The sequence below is a fragment of the Pongo abelii genome, chromosome 7 (assembly GCF_028885655.2).
Source record: "Pongo abelii isolate AG06213 chromosome 7, NHGRI_mPonAbe1-v2.0_pri, whole genome shotgun sequence".
In the NCBI taxonomy this organism is placed as follows: Eukaryota; Metazoa; Chordata; class Mammalia; order Primates; family Hominidae; genus Pongo; species Pongo abelii.
Genome location: NC_071992.2, coordinates 31,964,366 through 31,983,434, shown reverse-complemented (window position 1 = coordinate 31,983,434; position 19,069 = coordinate 31,964,366). Strand labels below are relative to the sequence as shown.

The following is a 19,069-nucleotide window of genomic DNA, read 5'->3' as shown; positions in this document are numbered from 1 at the left end:
ATCCTGACTCCTGTGGGAAGTAGCTCACCATGACAAAGCTGCCTTTGCTTTTATTGCTTTGCAAATCAAATAAGAGGGGCATGTTGGGAATAGGCCCCCAAAATCTGGCCATAAACTGGCCCCAAAACTGGCCATAAACAAAATCTCTGCAGCACTATGACATGTTCGTGATGGCCATGACGCCCATGCTGGAAGGTTGTGGGTTTCCCGGAATGAAGGCAAGGAACACCTGGCCCAACCTGGGCAGAAAACCACTTAAAGGTGTTCTTAAACCACAAACAATAGCATGAGCGATCTGTGCCTTAAGGACATGCTCCTGCTGCAGATAACGAGCCAGAGCCCATCCCTTTACTTCCGAAAAGGAATACTTTTAGTTAATCTATAATCTATAGAAACAATGCTTATCACTGGCTTGCTGTCAATAAATATGTGGGTAAATCTCTGTTCGAGGCTCTTAGCTCTGAAGGCTGTGAGACCCCTGATTTCCCACTCCACACTCTATATTTCTATGAGTGTGTCTTTAATTCTTCTAGCGCCGCTGGGTTAGGGTCTCCACAACCAAACTACTCTTGGCATTCCCATTAACTGTTTTATTGTTGCCTAAGACTTTGTGCCTTCTGTGACCTAGAATAAGCCACCCATCTGTTTGGAAACATCCTTTCATAGAGAGCCAACTTAAGCATTTCCACTCTTCCAAAATCCTTTTCGATTCCCTTTTTCTGCAGGTGATTGTTTCTTTTTTTATCCCCTACCACACACCTGTGTACCTACAGTTTATTAACAAAGGTATTTATTTCCATTTCTGTCTCTCCAGTAGACTGAGAGTCACATGGGTGCAGGGACCATGTCTTACTCATCCCCGTATTCCTAGTGCTTAGCAAAGAGTCTGTCATAAAGTAGTAGCCCAATAATACTCATAATGTTGATTATTCAATCACTTTACCTTCAGCTACATTCAACCAGCCAGCTTTATATGCCATGCTTTTACATGCTTTATCTGATTTTTGTAATGATTCTGTTGAGACAGGCATAATTATGTCTAATTTTAAGGTGAAGTTTAGTCCCAGAGAGGTGATGTGACTTGCTCAAAGTTCCCCAATCAATAAGATTCTTTTGGATTTTCTTCTCTGTGCAGAGCAGTCTCTGATATGTTTGGGTCTATGTCCCCACCCAAATCTCATCCCCAGTTGTAATCCCCAAGTGCTGAGGAAGGGAAGTGACTAGATTATGGGAGCGGTTTCCCCATGCTGTTCTCGTGATTGTTCTCACGTGATAGTTCTCATGAGATCTGGTGGTTTTATAAATGGCAGTTTTTCCTGCACTCTTACTTCTCTTTCCTGTCACCTTGTGAAGAAGGTACTTGCTTCTCCCTTGTCTTCCACCATGACTGTAAGTTTCCAGAGGCCTCTCCAGCCATGCAGAACTGTGAGTCAATTAAACCTCTTTCCTTTATAAGTTACGCAGTCTCAGGTAGTTCTTTATAGCAGTGTGAAAACGGACGAATACAGTCTCTCACCAAAAGATGGTCCTTGCCCTGAAGATGCTCATGTCAGATTTTCCTGTCCTTTATTGACAGCTTGCTCATGCACGTGCCTTTGGAGAGGCAGAGCAGCTGGTCAGGGACAGCCCGGGAATGCCCTGGGCTCAGTAGATGGATCACTACCAGCCAAGAGATGTCTTGCCTCTAGTAAGTCTCTTCTGTATTACTTGTCAAGAAAAGATTCTCTTGAAATGTTTCCCCTCTACACTTTTGTATCCTCAAAACATTTTTTTTTCTTTTTTTTTTTTTTCCGAGACAGAGTTCCACTCCTGTTGCCCAGGCTGGAATGCAGTGGCATGATCTCGGCTCACTGCAAACTCTGCCCCCTAGGTTCAAGTGATTCTCCTGCCTCAGGCTCCTGAGTAGCTGGGATTACAGGTGTCCACCACCATGCCCAGCTAAATTTTTGCATTTTCAGTAGAGACAGGGTTTCGCTTGTTGGCCAGGCTGGTCTTGAACTCCTGACCTCAGATGATCCACCCACCTCAGCCTCCCAAAGTGCTGAGATTACAGGCGTTAGCCACCACGGCTGGCCTCCTCAAAATCTTTTAAACAAATATTTACTGGGTATATAGTATGTTTTCAGCAGTGTTCTATGTGCTAGGGATATAGTAATCGACAAAAGAAGTCTTTCCCTTGTAGAGCTCACGCTGTAAAGGGGCTAGGCAAATGAATTGAGAAATATATACATAAGAGGTACTGATAGGAAAAAAAAAGTAGCATAGGAGGAGAGTTGTGGTGAGGAGGGGGAATCTTGGTTTTTGCCTTAAGGACCTGCCTCCATCTGGGTGCAGTTCCTCATGCCTATAATCTCAGCACTTTGGGAGGCTGAGGCAGGAGGATTGCTTGAGCCCAGGAGTTTGAGATCAGTCTGGCCAACATGGAAAAACCCCATCTCTACAAAAAAAACACAAAAATTAGCTGGGCATGGTGGCACATGCCTGTAGCCCCAGCTTCTCAGGAGGCTGAGGTGGGAGGATCACTTGAGCTGGGGAGGTGGAGGTTGCAGTGAGCCGAGGTTGCGCCACTGCACTCCAGCCTGGGTGACAGGGTCAGACCCTATCTCAAAAAGAGAAAAAGAAAAGAACCTGCTTCCCTTCCTCCTAGTTACATTCTTGTTTCCCCTTTTCAGTCCACAGAGTGTCTGTCCACAGTTAGGAAATGAGATTTTTCATTAACTTAGTGAAGAAAATATGATAGCATGATGACTGGAAAGGTAAATAGTATACTATGTCAATGAAACAAAACCACAACTTCCAAAAGCAATGTTTTTAGTGCATGTCATGATTAATGTTACACCAAAACGTGTTTTGGTTTCCATAGTGCAGTTCCTCAATCAGAAAGCCAGCTTTTATTCTGCTTATCTCCAGAGCTTTTGTTTGCCTTTTGCTCACCCTAGCCCTGCTAAACCAGATAAAAAGACCAGAGACAGCCTGGTTGAGATTACTCTTGGAGGAAGGCATCAGTTAAGGACACTGGAAAAGACAGGCTCTTTTGTTCTGGTCCCTAATGGAGTGGCTTCGGCTGTTCTTTCTCCATCCTATATCATTTTACCAGGGGGCTGCATTTCCCTTTGCACTTCTCTTCAATTATCTCTGCATCATGGATTCATTCTCCACTCGTGCCAGGTAGGCTGGATGGCTATTTTTACTCTTACATCCAGAAATACTATAGTGACTGGGTGTGGTGGCTCACGCCCGTAATCCCTGCACTTTGGGAGGCTGAGGCGGGCGGATCACTTGAGGCCAGGAGTTTGAGAACTGCCTGGCCAACATAGCGAAACCCTGTCTCTAATACAAATACAAAAAAAATTAGCTGGGCATGGTGGCTCATGCTTGTAGTTCCAGCTCCTCGGGAGGGAGGCAGGAGACTTGCTTAAGCCCAGGAGGTGGAGGTTGCAGTGAGCCGAGATGGCGCCATTGCACTCCAGCCTGGGCAATGGAACAAGCCTCTATCTAAAAAAAAAAAATTCAGAAATACTATAGTAGGGAAAACGCAGAGTAGATTGCAGATGTGAAGATTACAATATATTAATTACACTTGTTTTTAACTTACTCTCACTGTCACTGATTATTGATTGTTTGATAATGAATATGTATAACAGAGTAAAATTAAACTGGAAATTCACATCCTGTCTGCACTGACATAAGGTTTGCTGGATTCACTTTAAATGGCAGATGGATGAAAATAAACTCTCAGGAGAGATGGTTGTTGCAATGGTACAGGAATTCTCCAAATGGATACATCTCTGTCAACCATGGATCTCAGATATTCTTGAATAGTCCTAATTTTATGGAATTTTATCATTTTCAATCAAATTAAATTTTATATAAAGTTACATCAGTATAAGTTTTATTATAACTAAACGTGATTTTTAAAGTGCCTTTATATGAATTCTCAGAGAAATGAAATAAGTCAAAATGAATCTTGTTAGATTAGCTATATGATAAATTGAAGTTCAAAAATTATTGTCATTAGAGATGTGATGACTTGATTGTAATGATTTTTTAAATATCAAATAACCTCAACACATTAGAGACAGCACCTATTTTTTTAGATTGCTCATATAAGATTTTATTTTTTTAACATAGTCAAAAGGCAAGAACTTAACTGAACATAGAACAGAAATGGTGAGTGTACTGTTAACATGGCTACATGACTTTCTGTTAAATTGAAAAGTCGCAAATACATTTTTTATTTTATTTATTTATATATATTTTTGGAGACAGAGTCTCTCTCTCTGTCACCCAAGCTGGAGTGCAGTGGCACGATCTCGGCTCACTGCAACCACCACCTCCTGGATTCAAGGGATTCTCCAGCCTCAGCCTCCCCAGTAGCTGGGACTATAGGTGCACACCACCATGCCCAGCTAATTTGAAATACATTTTTAAAAATAATTCCAACTTTTATTTTAGATTCAAGGGGTACACGTGTAGGTTTGTTACATGGGTATATTGTATGATGCTGAGGGTTGGGGTATGATTGATCCCATCACCCAGGTAGTGAGCACAGTACCCAAGAGTTAGTTTTTCAACCCTTTTTCCCTGACAGTCCCTATTTTTAACAAGGTTTTGTGGAATGTCCTTTTGTAAAGTGAAAATCTGTTGCCAAAGGGCCACTTCCTAATAATTCACTTATTTTGGGAATTAGGATTTTTGTATATTGGGATTCTTAAATAAAATATGGCTGTATCTAACGATCAGTTAGGATCGTGGAATTTGATTAAACAATGGTATGATCACGTGTTCACAACTGTCTGATGGCCCTTAACTTCACTTATGGAGATTGGAGTTGGGGAACAGCTGTAAAGAAGTTTCCTTTTGAGAAAGATTCTCAAAACAATAAAGCAACATGAGTGCAAAAATAAGGATTAACCCTCATGGAGTTACCTTAGGGTGAAGATTGCTCAGTTTCTGGCCAGATGCAGTGGCTCACACCTGTAATCCCAGTAACTGGGAGGCAGAGGCAAGTGGATAGCTTGAGCCCAGGAGTTTGAGACCTGCTCGGGCAACATGACAAAACCCCCGTCTCTACAAAAAGTACAAAAAATTAGCCAAGTGTGGTGGTGCATGCCTGTAGTCCCAGCTACTTAGGAGCCTGAGGCAGGAGGATCCCTTGAGCCCAAGAGGTTGAGGTTGTAGTAAGTCGTGATCATGCCACTGCACTCCAGCCTGGGCAGCAGGGAGAGACTCTGTCAAAAAAATAAAAATAAAATAAAAAAGACTTCTCACTTTGGATTCAGCCTGTTGTCTTGACTCCCTCACCTAACTAAGTGTCCTTGTGTACGTCAATATACTTCACCCAAATGCCCTCTTCTTATCTGTAAAACAGAAAACATAATGCCTATCTCATGGGGTTATTTTAAGTATTAAATAAATATATTTCTCGTAAAGGATTATTAGCACTATGCCTAGAATGAAATAAGCAATCGCTAAGTCACACATTCTACATTGTCCATGTACAGAAAATTTAATGTTTATAAATCTCCTAGGGGAGTTGCCTGTGGGTGGGAGGGTTGCTGTGTAAAGGATAAATGTTCCCCCTTTTGTTTTCCCATAGCAGGGAAGTGAAGGCTTAGACCACAATATTAACTGGGGTGTTGAGGGGGGAAGTCACCCCAAGCATAGGCTCAAAGAGAAGCACAGGAATGGCCCAGGCTTTTGAGTAATAGATGCTCTCACACTGAGACACTTAACGCTCTCCCCCAAGAAAGAAAGTGGTTCTTGCTAACCTGTACTTGGCACTGTGCCTGGAGCCGTGACACACATTTGCCTTGCAATGGTGTTTCCTGGTTCTGAGTTGGTAGAGAAATCCTAGGCTTCTTTGAGTCGCTTTCCCAGCGAGTCAAAAGGACAAGTGGGTCCTTTTTTCTTTTCTTTTCTTTTCTTTTTTTTCTCTTTTCTTTTCTTTTTGAAACGGAGTCTCTCTCTGTCACCCAGGCTGGAGTGCAGCAGTGCGATCTCAGCTCACTGCAACCTCTGCCTCCTGAGCTCAAGTGATTCTCCTGCCTCCCGAGTAGCTGGGATTACAGGGGCCCACCACCATACCCTACTAATTTTTTTTGTATTTTTAGTAGAGACAGGGTTTCACCATGTTAGCCAGGCTGGCCTCGAACTCCTGACTTCAAGTGATCTGCCTGCCTCAGCCTCCCAAAGTGCTGGGATTACAGGCATGAGCCACCACGCCCAGCTGTTTCACACTTTTTCTGACCCCTTCATTCAGCTTTATTAGTTTGGCACCAATTAAAAAACAAGCCTCCATATAATGCAGAAGGAAGAACCAAGTGTGCATAATGTGAAGCTTCCCAGGCCTCTGCAGATCCGCATCTCCTTGCCTTCTGAGAGAGAGGCATGATTCACAAACCATTTCATCAATGTGGGTATTTTACAACATTTAAAAAAACACTGGCCAGGGACCCTGGCTCATGCCTGTAATCCCAGGACTTTGAGAAGCTGAGGCAGGAGGATTGCATGAGTCTGGGAGTTCAAGACCAGCCTGGGCAACATGACGAATCCCCATCTCTACAAAAAATATAAAAAATATTAGCCAGGTATGGTGGTGCGTGTCAATAGTCCCAGCTACTAGGGAGGCTGAGGTGCGAGGATTTCTTGATCCGGGGGGGTCAAGGCTGCAGTGAGTCATGATCATGCCACTGCACTCCAGCCTGGGCAACAGGGACCCTGTCCCAAAAACAAGACAAAACACTGCTCTTTTCCTCCCTGGCCACCTGAAAATTGGCCACTATCATGAAAGACACAGCAGCTACCCATTCAAAGGAGTTCATAATCAACTGACGACTTTGGTGGAAACATACAGTCACGGTCATCCTTCACTCTGGGAAGGCAACAGTAATAAGAAAGAAATTTGGGAAAAACTAGCCAAAATGTACAAGATCTCGTGGACATGATATATAAGATGGAGATCGTCTTTGTATTTAGATTCTGATCCCATTTTGTTGTAACAAGATAACTGGCATGATTTATGATTCCCTGGATTATGTAAAGAAAAGTGAACCCAAGCATAAACTTGTAAGACATAGCCCAGATGAGAGAAAAAGACGTCAAGAAAACACCAAAAGGAATGCAAGGACAGAATGAAGAAAGTTAGGGGGCCCCAAAAGCCAGTGTTGGTGCTGACAAAAAACAGTCCAGATTCTGCAATGGCTGGGCGCGATGGCTCACGCCTGTAACCCCAGCACTTTGGGAGGCTGGAGTGGGCGGATCACCTTAGGTACAGTGTCTAAGACTGTACCAGGAGTTCAAGACAGTGTCTAAGACTGAGGCCAGGAGTTAGAGACCAGCCTAGCCAACATGGCAAAAACCCATCTCTACTAAAAATACAAAAATTAGCCGGGCATGGTGGCAGGTGTCTGTAATCCCAGCTACTCCAGAGGCTGAGGCAGAATTGCTTGAACCCGGGAGACAGAGGTTGCAGTGAGCAAGATCACACCACTGCACTCCAGCCCAGGCAACAGAGCGAGACTCTGTCTAAAAAAAAAAAAAAAAAAGAAATATTCTGCAATGACTTCATCTGCGGTGACTGTGCAGATTTTTCGTGACAGGATATAATAAACTGTAACAACTTTTTGGGTTTTTTTAGAGACAAGATTTTGCACTGTTACCTAAGCTGGAGTGTAATGGTGTCATCATGGCTCAAGTGCAGCCTCTAACTCATGGGCTCAAGTGATCCTCCCACCTCAGACTCCTGAGTAGCTAGGACTACAGGTAGGCCATGATGCCTGGCTATTAAAATTTTTTTTTTTTTTAGAGATGGGATCTTGCTATATTGCCCAGGCTGGTCTCAAACTCTGGCCTCAAGTGATCTTCCCTCCTTGGCCTCCCAAACTGCTGAGATTACAGGTGTGAGTCACTGTGCCTGGCCTAAACTTTAATAAGTATAAACTTTAATAAAACAAAACAAAATCCTAACTCATAAGATCTTAAAGTGCGGTAGTAAGGATGAAGGGTGGATATAAAGATTTTTCTGAGTTTTCACTTTTCAAAGGGAAGTGTTGAGTCTCCTTTCTCTGTCAGCCTCTGGAACACTTCCGGGTAGCACAACCCTGTGAAAAGGAAGGCACTCGTCTTGAGAGGATGCCTAGGGCGCTCTTCTAGATCCTTGACACTAGATTCACGGCACTTTTCAGTCAGATGACGTACCAGGAGATTTCAAAGATGTCCTTGCTAGCCAGACTTCCGGGACTGTCAGGGGCAAGCGGTGGAATACCTTGGGTGGGAATCCCTTGAATGGTGGGCATCAAAGAGAGAGGTTCCAGGGCCACTAAGGCAGGAATTGAGATTTGTCTCCAGGTCAGGGGTGTGGCTCATGCCTGCAATCGTAGCATTTTGGGAGGCCGAGGGAGGAGGATCGCTTGAGGCCAGGAGTTTGAGACTGGGCGACACACGAAGACCCCATCTCTAAAAAAATAAAAAGCTAACCAAGCATGGTGGTGCATGCCTGTAGTCCCTCCCAGGTGGGAGGATCACTTAAGTCCAGGAGGTCAAGGCTGTGGTGAGCCATGATTGCAACTCTATACTCACCCTGGGTGACAGAGAGAGACCCTGTCTCAAAAAAAAAAAAAAAAAAAAGATTTGTCTCCAAGGTGGAAATTTACAAATTTACGCTGGTTCTTTCTCCCGTGATTCTTTTCTTCTGAAGAACAAAAGGAAGGCCCCAGAGTGCAAACAGCACGGCTACTTTAGGTGTTGCATGGGGCTTACCAGATCGGGTCCCTGGAGTGAAATCTGCAGTGATTCCTTTGCTGTGTTGTTCTAAGTCATTCTCCCCAAGGTGTCCCTTCTCTTTCAGGTACCTCTTTCTCCTGGCTGGAGGAGGTGCCCTGGCCGTGGCTGCCATGGGTCCCTATGCCATGCTCGTCTTCACCCCTGCTGTCTGTGCCGTGGCTCTCTTCTGTTCCCTGGCCCCGTGGCAAGTCCACAGGTGGACCTTCTGCTTTCAGATGAGCTGGCAGACCTTGTGTCACCTGGGTCTGCACTACACTGAGTATTATCTGCATGAGCCTCCTTCCGTGAGGTAAGCAGCCTGTTCGTTGGTCATGCTCAGCCCACCTGCGGTTTGCTTGTATCACAGTGGTAGCAGAGAGAACCTGGGTGTTGGGTTGGAGTCCTAATTCTTCCACATTTGACCAGTGTGACCTTGAGCAAGTCATTTTACCTCTTTCAGACTCATTTCTTTTTCTGGAAAAAGATATGGGGCTAACAATACTGTGTTGCAAGATTGTTGTTAATGTTAGTGTAACCACCCAATGGGTTCACCTTCTCCCCTGCCTAGACAGACAGGGGAATTGCAGTAGAGAAAGAGTAATTCACAGGGAGCTGGCTGTGCAGGAGACAGGCCAGTTTCATTATTACTCCAAGCGTTTGGAGTAATCATAATCAGTTTCCCCGAGCATTTGGGGATCTGAGTTTTTAAGGATAATTTGGTGGGTAGGGGGAGGCCAGTGAGTTGAGAGTGCTGACTGGTTGGGTTGGAGATGAAATCACAGGGAGTCAGAACAGTCTTCTTGCACTGAGTCAGTTCCTGGGTGGGGGCCACAAGATAAGATGAGCCAGTTTATCGATCTGGGTAGTACCAGCTGATCCGTCAAGGGCAGGGTCTGCAAAATATCTCAAGCACTGATCTTAGGCCTTAGAATAGTAATGTTATCCCCAGGAGCAATTGGGGGAGGGTCAGAATCTTGTCATCTCTAGCTGCGTGACTCCTAAACCATAATTTCTAATCTTTTGGCTAATTTGTTAATCCTACAAAGGCAGTCTAGTTTCCAGGCAAGAAGGGGGTTTGTTTTGGGCAAGGTCTGTGATTGTCTTTGTTTGAAACTGTAAGCTATTAACTAAGTTCCTCCCAAAATGAGTCCCAGGAATGAACAAGGACAGCTTGGAGGTTAGAAGCAAGATGGAGTTGGTTAGGTTAGACTTCTTTCACTGTCTCAGTTATAATTTTGCAATGGCAGTTTCATTAGAATGAATATAAATGTGATTTTGTGACTAATCATCGCTGCCACATGTTGCCTACGTGGTGCAGTGTCTGGCACTGAGCAGTAGTTGTCATTGTGCCTGAGAGGGAGGGCAAAGCAGGAATCCTAGAGCCCACAGAGCAGGCCTGCCCGGAAGTGACTCAGCACAGTCTGCCAGCCTCAGCACGGGTTGAGTGGACACTCCGCTTGCAGGTAACAATCTTCCCATGGCGGCTGCTAGGAGAGGCAGCTGCTGTGTCAGTGTTTCTCTTCCTTCAGACTCAGCTGTTCCCATCTTGCTGAAGAAGGGTAGGCACCCCATCTAGAAAACAGAAATCAAGAGCTAATTACAGTCTAGAGAAGTGTTGTTATGAATCAGCAAGATCCCTGAGATGAGGGGAAACATTGCTTTGTGATCTGGAGATCTCACGTTCCTGGCTCTCTCTGGTGATCACAACTGGCTTCAGGGTCACTTGGAGCACAGAGGCTGTGATGCTCCAGGTGGTCACCTATCTGATTCTAGCCTGTGGTTGGTTCACTTGCTTTGCCATCCTCCTGACTATACCCAGAATTTTTTTTTTTTTAATTTTCCTGTGAAGACTATTTTCAGCCAGGCACAGTGGCTCACTCCTGTAATCCCAATAGTTTGGGAGGCTGAGGCAGGCAGATCACTTGAGGCCAGGAGTTCAAGACCAGCCTGACCAACATGGTGAAACCCCGTCCCTGCTAAAAATACAAAAATTAGCTGGGCATAATTGGAATCCCAGCTACTCAGGAGGCTGAGATAGGAGATCGCATCACTGCACTCCAGCCTGGGTGACAGAGGGAGACACTGTCTCAAAAAAAAAAAAAAAAAAAAATAGACTATTTTCACCAAAGGCTTCAGGTTGGCTGCTCTAAGTAAAAGGCAAGATGGCAGGTGGGTGGGGCGTAGGAAGTACCAAATGGGATGGAGTGAATCAGGATTTCAGTAGGGAGCTGGGGCCTGATGGGGCTGGGAGGGCAACAGGATCTGGCTGGATGTGAGGGAGGCTGGAGCAGACCTGGAATGGGGGGGCTCTGCTAGTCGGGCAGGGCTGCTGCCATCACACAGTGCCACAGACTGGGTGGCTCAAACAACAGAAATTCATTTCCTCATAGTTCTGGAGGCTGGAAGTCACTGATGATGGCGTCAGCAGGGCTGGGTTCTTCTGAGGCCATTCTCGTGGCTTGCAGGTGGCGGTGTCCCCCTATGTCCATTTGACAGTCACTCCTCTGTCTGCGCATGTATCTGTGTCCTAATTGTCTGTTCTCATAAGGACTCTGTGCATATTAGATTAGCGCCCATCCTAATGACCTCATTTAACCGTAATCACATCTTTAAAGACTAACTCCACATACAGTCACATTCTGAAGTACTGGGGTTAGACCATAAGCACAGGAATTTTGGGGGCACATTCAGCCCATAATAGAGAGTGAGTGAGCAGGGTTTGGTGGCATTTGGAGGCTACCTTGCTTTCAGTGAGTATCAGTCAAGTGAGCGGGTCAGTTTTTCTTAAATCTTCAGACACATGGATAGAAACAGCAGCAGTTAGAAGACTGTTGTTTTCTCTCCACAGGACAGCGTTCCTGATTGTAGAGTGTGTCATTGTAATTTTCTTTCCTTTTTTTTTTTTTGAGACAGGGTCTCACTCTGTTGCCCAGGCTGGAGCACAGTGGCATGCTTATGGCTCACTGCAGCTTTGACCTCCCCAGCTCAAGCAATCCTCCCACCTCAGCCTCCTCAGTAGCTGGGACCACAGGCATGCGCCACCACATCGGGCTAATTTTCCTATTTTTTGTAGAAACGGAGTTTTGCCATGTTTCCCAGGCTGGTCTCAAACTCCTGGGCTCAAGTGATCAGCCTACCTCACCTCAGCCTCCCAAAGTGCTGGGATTACAGGCGTGAGCCACTGTGCCGAGCTTCATTTTCATTCATTGTTCTCCTCAATAATCTTGCCAGCAGGATCTTTGATGGTGAAGCAGTAAGAGCTCAGGTGATTGGCTAAGACCATATTTCAAATTGCGAATGGCTCAGCACACACTGTGATCCATTCCTCAGTACAAATCCCACATTAGGCAAAGTCTTACAGCCAGGGCCTGGTTCGTATTTAAAACCTTCAGCTTCCTATCTTTTCTTCACTACCGAGTTTTTGTTTCCTCTATGGCAAATTTCTCCCAAGTCTCTGATCCTAATCTTTGTAGGCCTTTCTTGGAAATATTATAATCAACATTTCCCACAATGTTCCTCATCATTCTCTTATTTGCATCTCTGACTAATGTTTAATTTCCCCATTTACTTGATCCTGCCTGATGTCACCCTAAATAACAAATAGAAAGAGGCTCCCTAAAAGAAAATGATGGGGCTGGGCGTGGTGGCTCATGCCTATAATCGCAGCTCTTTGGGAGGCTGAGGCCAGGAGTTTGAGACCAGCCTGGCCAACTTAATGAAACTCCATCTCTACAAAAAAACCTCACAAAAATTAACTAGGCGTGGTAGCGCATGTCTGAAGTCCCAGCTTCTTGGGAGGGAGAGGTAGGAGGATCACTTGAATCTGGGAGGCAGAGGCTGCAGTGAGCCAAGATGGTGCCACTGCACTCCAGCCTGGGCGATAGAGTGAGACAGTGTCTCAGGAAAAACAAAACAAGAGAAAAGAAAAGAAAAAAGAAAAGGATGCTTATGGCTGGGAGCAGTGGCTCACACCTGTAATCCTAGCACTTTGGGAGGCTGAGGCGGGTGGATCACCTGAGATCAGGAGTTCAAGACCAGCCTGGCAGACATGGTGAAACCCTATCTCTACTAAAAATACAAAAATTAGCTGGGCGTGGTGCTGTGCACCTGTAATTCCAGCTACTCAGGAGGCTGAGACAGGAGAATTGCTTGAACGCAGGAGGCAGCAGAGGTTGCAGTGGGCTGAGATTGCACCACTGCACTCCAGCCTGTGCCACAGAGAGAGACTCTGTCTCCAAAAAAATAAAAAAAGAAAATGATACTTATTTAGGAATTGGGCATTACAGTGGGAATATGTGTGCCATCATATGTGTATTCAGGTAGGTAAAGGAAGACAAAGTTTTTGTTTGTTTGTTTGTTTTTGAGATGGAGTCTTGCTCTGTCACCAGGCTGGAATGCAGTGACACAATCTCGGCTCACTACAATCTCCGCCTCCCAGGTTCCAGCGACTCTCCTGCCTCAGCCTCCCGAGTACCTAGGACTACAGGCGCACACCACCACACCCAGCTAATTTTTGTATTTTTAGTAGAGATGGGGTTTCACCATATCGGCCAGGATGGTCCCGATCTCTTGACCTCATGATCCACCCGCCTTGGCCTCCCAAAGTGCTGGGATTACAGGCGTGAGTCACCACACCCAGCCGGTAAGAGAAAGTTTTTTAAGAGAAAAATAAGGAGCATTACATAATTGTTTTGAAATCATTATCCTTGAGTACAGGCTCAATGACAAGGGTGATGCCAGTTTGTGGCTGGGCAGGCAGTGGCTGGGCAGGTGACCTCACAAAAGTATTTTTTTTTGTGTAGGGTTGCAATGGTTTTTGTGCAAGGTTGTGGTTTTTGCAGTCTTTTGTGGTAGTTTTTGTTATCAGACATACAAGCATTGAGAACTCTCTCTTCATACATTTTCCTGGCTCTGTTTGTCAGAAGTGTTTTGTTTTGTTTTGCTTTTTAACACAAGTGACTTCATTTTTCTTTTTCCTTTCTTTTTTTTTTTTTCTCTTTTTTATTTGAGACAGGGTCTCACTTGGATGCGTAGGCTGGAGTGCAGTGGTGCAATCATAGCTCACTGCAGCCTTGAACTCCTGAGCTCAAGGGTTCCACCCACGTCAGCCTCCCAAAGTGATGGAACCCACTGCACTCAGCCATGATTCCATTTTTATTCCCACAACTTTCAAATTGGAGTAGTGTGTAGTTCTGAATTAATTCAAGAGTCTTCAGCTGTTAAAGTAAAATTTCCCAGGCAAATTCTCCTATTCAGGATGGAAGATTTCGGGATGGAAGATGGGATGAATCTCTGAGATCCCTGGGAAGCTTCTCAAGTTGAACATGCGTGTAAATGTGTGCATCTTTTTTTCTTTAAAACAAACAAAAAAATGCAAATATACACACATATTCATACAGATATACATATACTTATTTATAAAACACACATGATCATTACAAAAAATTCAAACAAAGCAAAAAGTGAAAGATCTTCTTATGCTAATCTCATTCCCTAGAGGTAACTATTCTTAAAAGTTTGGGGTATATTAGTCTAGACTTAAGCTCCACTGTATACTTAAGATCTATAAATATTGCCAGGGGCGGTGGCTCATGCCTGTAATCCCAGCACTTTGGGAGGCCGAGACAAAAAAATAAATAAATAAGATTGATTTATTTTATTTTAAGATTTATTTTGTATGGGGTCCTGCAGGCCATGAAATTAATCTTAGCTGTACAGACCTATCTATTTCCTGTGAGATCATGTATGACAGACTGGAATAAGAGAGAGAGAATAAATACAGAGTGTTTTTATGTTCTTTAAAAAATTATCTTGCAGGTTCTGCATCACTCTTTCTTCTCTCATGCTCTTGACCCAGAGGGTCACGTCCCTCTCTCTGGACATTTGTGAGGGGAAAGTGGAGGCAGCATCTGGAGGCATCAGGAGCAGGAGCTCTTTGTCCGAGCATGTGTGTAAGGTGCTGCCCTATTTCAGCTACTTGCTCTTTTTCCCTGCTCTCCTGGGAGGCTCTCTGTGCTCCTTCCAGCGATTTCAGGCTCGTGTTCAAGGGTCCAGTGTTTTGTATCCCAGGCACTCTTTCTGGGCTCTGAGCTGGAGGGGTCTGCAGATTCTTGGACTAGAATGCCTAAACGTGGCAGTGAGCACGGTGGTGGATGCAGGAGCGGGACTGACCGATTGCCAGCAATTCGAGTGCATCTATGTCGCGTGGACCACAGCTGGGCTTTTCAAGCTCACCTACTACTCCCACTGGATCCTGGACGACTCCCTCCTCCACGCAGCGGGCTTTGGGCCTGAGCTTGGTCAGAGCCCTGGAGAGGAGGGATATGTCCCCGATGCGGACATCTGGACCCTGGAAAGAACCCACAGGATATCTGTGTTCGCAAGAAAGTGGAACCAAAGCACAGCTCAATGGCTCCGACGGCTTGTATTCCAGCACAGCAGGGCTTGGCCTTTGTTGCAGACGTTTGCCTTCTCTGCCTGGTGGCATGGACTCCATCCAGGACAGGTGTTTGGTTTCCTTTGCTGGGCCGTGATGGTGGAAGCTGACTACCTGATTCACTCCTTTGCCAATGAGTTTATCAGATCCTGGCCGATGAGGCTGTTCTATAGAACCCTCACCTGGGCCCACACCCAGTTGATCATTGCCTACATCATGCTGGCTGTGGAGGTCAGGAGCCTCTCCTCTCTCTGGTTGCTCTGTAATTCGTACAACAGTGTCTTTCCTATGGTGTACTGTATTCTGCTTTTGCTATTGGCGAAGAAAAAGCACAAATGTAACTGACATCTTTCCCTGGCTTTCATCTTAAACACCCAGGAAATAGTTTAGAAAGTGCCAGATGATGCATCAATAATGCATACATTTGAACTTTTCCATAATAAAATTTTTTCTAAAGTTTTGGATGAATATACCCAGTGACTTGCAGTAGGAATTTGTATATCTACTTTAGCAAGCTATTCTGCTGGTACTGAGGATGACAAAAAGGAAAAAGATGTGGTTTCTTCCCTTAAGGTTTACAGAACTTTTCCATAATAAAATTTTTTCTAAAGTTTTGGATGAATATACCCAGTGACTTGCAGTAGGAATTTGTATATCTACTTTAGCAAGCTATTCTGCTGGTACTGAGGATACAAAAAGGAAAAAGATGTGGTTTCTTCCCTTACGGTTTACAGTCTAGATGTGGAAGCAAAGATTAAGTAAAGTGATACACAAAAACACAAAGTGCTGTGAACCAGATGGCAAACGCTCTATATATAAACACCCCAAAATTTAGTGTTCAGTTGGCCCACCTGATCCTGGAATGGGAACTTTAGGAACACAAAATCAAAACAAAACCTAACTCATTATCATATTGGTTTGTTATGTGGACTACAGACTTATATCCATTATTAAGTTTGAACATTTTTTTTCTATATTTGGAAATTTGGGCCAGGTGCAGTGGCTCATAACTGTAATCCCAGCACTTTGCAAGGCTGAGGTGGAAGGATTGCTTGAGGCCCAGAGTTTGAGACCAGGTTGGGCAACATAGCAAGACTTTGTCTCAAAATAGATATATATATACACACATATATATATACACACACATATATACACACACACACACACACACACACATATATATATATATATATTTGGGTGGGCATGGTATATGCACCTAAAGACCTAGCTCCTCTGGAGGCTGAGAAGGATCTCTTGAGCCCAGGAGTTCGAGGCTGCAGTGAGCTGTGATTGTGCCACTGCACCCCAGCCTGGTTGACAGAGGGAGACCCCATCTGCTAAAAAATTTTTTTAGGCCGGGTGCTGTGGCTCATGCCTGTAATCTCAGCACTTTGGGAGGCCGAGACAGGCGGATCACAAGGTCAGGGGAAATCACAAGGTCAGGAGTTCAAGACCAGCCTGGCTAATATGGTGAAACCTCGTCTCTTCTAAAAATACAAAAATTAGCCGGGCGTGGTGGTGGGCGCCTATAGTCCCAACTACTTGGGAGGCTGAGGCAGGAAAATTGCTTGAATCCAGGGTGTGGAGGTTGTAGTAATCCGAGATCACACCACTACACTCCAGCCTGGGCGACAGAGAAAGATTCCAACTCAAAAAAAAAAAAATTTTTTTTTTTTAAATTTGAAAAAAAATTGTCCTAAAAATAAATGGCTGATATTATTCCCAGGTATATGTTAATAAAGTAAAAACCCACATGATAACTATTTACATAATTGTTAAATACAAAGCTGACTCATAAACATGTCTTACAAAGAGATCAGTAACAGGAAGTAAACACTATTTTAATATGACTTTGAGGGTGGGTTTGATTCTTTTTTTCTTGGCATATCCTAAATAACTCCCTCTGTTTCTTCCTGTTAGGATTTAAAATACACAAGAGAAAGGTTTCAGGACTTCTAAATTATGCAGTAGCAATGTCATTTAACTAGCACTTACAAATTACTGCCACATCTGCAGGTCACCTGTACTGTTATGTAATTACCATTTTTCTTTAATCAACTTTAATTCAACTTACTTATAAAACTTACTGTCCTTCTAAGCAATGGCAGTGATGAAAATTGGGTTTGGTGTGCTAATTCTATTTTGCTCCAGTTCTCACTAAAAGAAATACATGCTTGTTCAAATTAAACAAAAAAAACTTTTTATTTATGTTCTATGTAAAACCATCTGCTTATCTAGGGTGACATCTATCCCACCATAGAAAGCACTATACAGGTATCTCAGTTTGTTGAGTATTCCAAACCAATCCTTCTCATCGTTTTCAAAATGTAAAATTGCAAATAAGCTTTTTGATATGGTTTGGGTCTGTGTCCCCACCCAAATCTCATGTTGACTTGTAATCCCCAGTGTTGCAAGAGGGGCCTGGTGGGAGGTGATTAAATCATGGGGGTGGATTTCCCCCTTGCTGTTCTCATAATAGTGAGTGAGTTTTCACATGATCTGGTTGTTTATAAAAGTGCGTAGCACCTTCCCGCTCTTTCTCTTCCTCCTGCTCCAGCCATGTAAAACGTGCCTCCTGCCTCTTCACCTTCCGCCATGATTTTAAGTTTCCTGAGGCCTCCACAGCCATGCTTCCTGTATAGCCTGTAAAACTGTGAGCCAATTAAACCTCTTTTCTTTATTAATTACCCAGTCTCAGGTAGTTCTTTGTGTGTGTGTGTGTGTGTGTGTGTGTGTGTGACAGGGTCTCGCTCTGTCACCCAGGCTGGAGTGCAGTGGTGTGATCTCAGCTCATTGCAACCTCTGCCTCCTGGATTCAAGCGATTCTCCTGCCTCACCCTTCCAAGTAGCTGGGACTACAGGCACATGCCACCACACCCAGCTAATTTTTGTATTTTTAGTAGAGACGGGGTTTCACCATGTTGGCCAGGCTAGTCTTGAACTCCTGACCTCAAGTGATCCATCTACTTTGGCCTCCTGAAGTGCTGGGATTGCAGGTGTGAGTCACCGCTCCCGGCCTCAGGTAGTTCTTTATAGCACTACAAGAACAGACTAATACACTTTTAATCGTTAAAACTTCGCAAAGATAATACTAAGTTAGAAGTTATAGATAACTTAGAAAGTTATAGGTCAATATCACTGATTAACATGAAGGCAAACCACAAGCCCAATCTCAGCACTCAGAACATAACACAGTGAGGGTCTTGATGAACAGAGATGGCAAAGATTTGTAGTGGCCTTGGTGGGGCGCAGTGGCTCACGCCTGTAATCTCAGCACTTTGGGAAGCTGAAGCAGGAGGAGCTCTTGAGCCCTCAAGTTTGAGACCAGCCTGGGCAACATAGGGAGCTGCCATCTCTATTTAAAAACGCGCACACACAAACCCAAAACTTGTAGTGCCTTAACCAGAAGGGTTCTATACTTTCTCTCACCATACTCAGTATCTCAGAGGAGACAAAGTAGATAAATGGGGTTTCCCAGAGTTGGGAATAGTCAAAGAGACTCTGTCTCAAAAAAAAAAGAAAAAAGAGTGCTTTTTATAGGCGCACTTCTGGGGAGCTGTCTATGGGTGTGTGCAGTTGATGAAAATCCTTCAAGAGGTACACTTTAGATGTGTGCAAGTTTCCATATATATGTTACACTTCAATATATATATTTTTTTGAAACAGGGTCTGGCTCTGTCACCCAGGCTGGAGTGCAGTGGCACGATCTTGGCTCACCACAACCTCTGCCTCCCGGGCTCAAGCAATCCTCCCACCTCAGCCTCCCAAGTAGCTGGGACTACAGTAGCGCACAACTATGTCTGGCTAATTTTTTTTATTTTTTTGTACAGACAGGGTTCTGCCATGTTGCCCAGGCTGGTCTCGAATTCG

At 44.4% G+C, this 19,069-nt stretch overlaps 2 protein-coding genes across 2 annotated transcripts in view; one reads left to right on the top strand and one right to left on the bottom strand.

Annotated features, from left to right (window-relative positions):
- The first annotated feature begins 2,981 nt into the window (after positions 1-2,981).
- On the top strand, positions 2,982-17,886 carry MBOAT4 (membrane bound O-acyltransferase domain containing 4). The gene is made up of 3 exons (XM_024251087.3): positions 2,982-3,168; positions 8,849-9,073; positions 14,581-17,886. The coding sequence occupies exons 1-3, from the start codon at positions 3,050-3,052 to the stop codon at positions 15,542-15,544; spliced, it is 1,308 nt and encodes a 435-aa protein (XP_024106855.3). The 5' UTR covers positions 2,982-3,049; the 3' UTR covers positions 15,545-17,886.
- The window catches only part of LEPROTL1 (leptin receptor overlapping transcript like 1), a 42,986-nt gene continuing 33,173 nt past the window's right edge, over positions 9,257-19,069 (bottom strand). Inside the window, exon 4 of the mRNA XM_024250534.3 lies at positions 9,257-10,335. Within this exon, the coding sequence (XP_024106302.3) occupies positions 10,105-10,335 (231 nt within the window). The 3' untranslated portion in view covers positions 9,257-10,104. The remainder of the gene's footprint in view (positions 10,336-19,069) is intronic.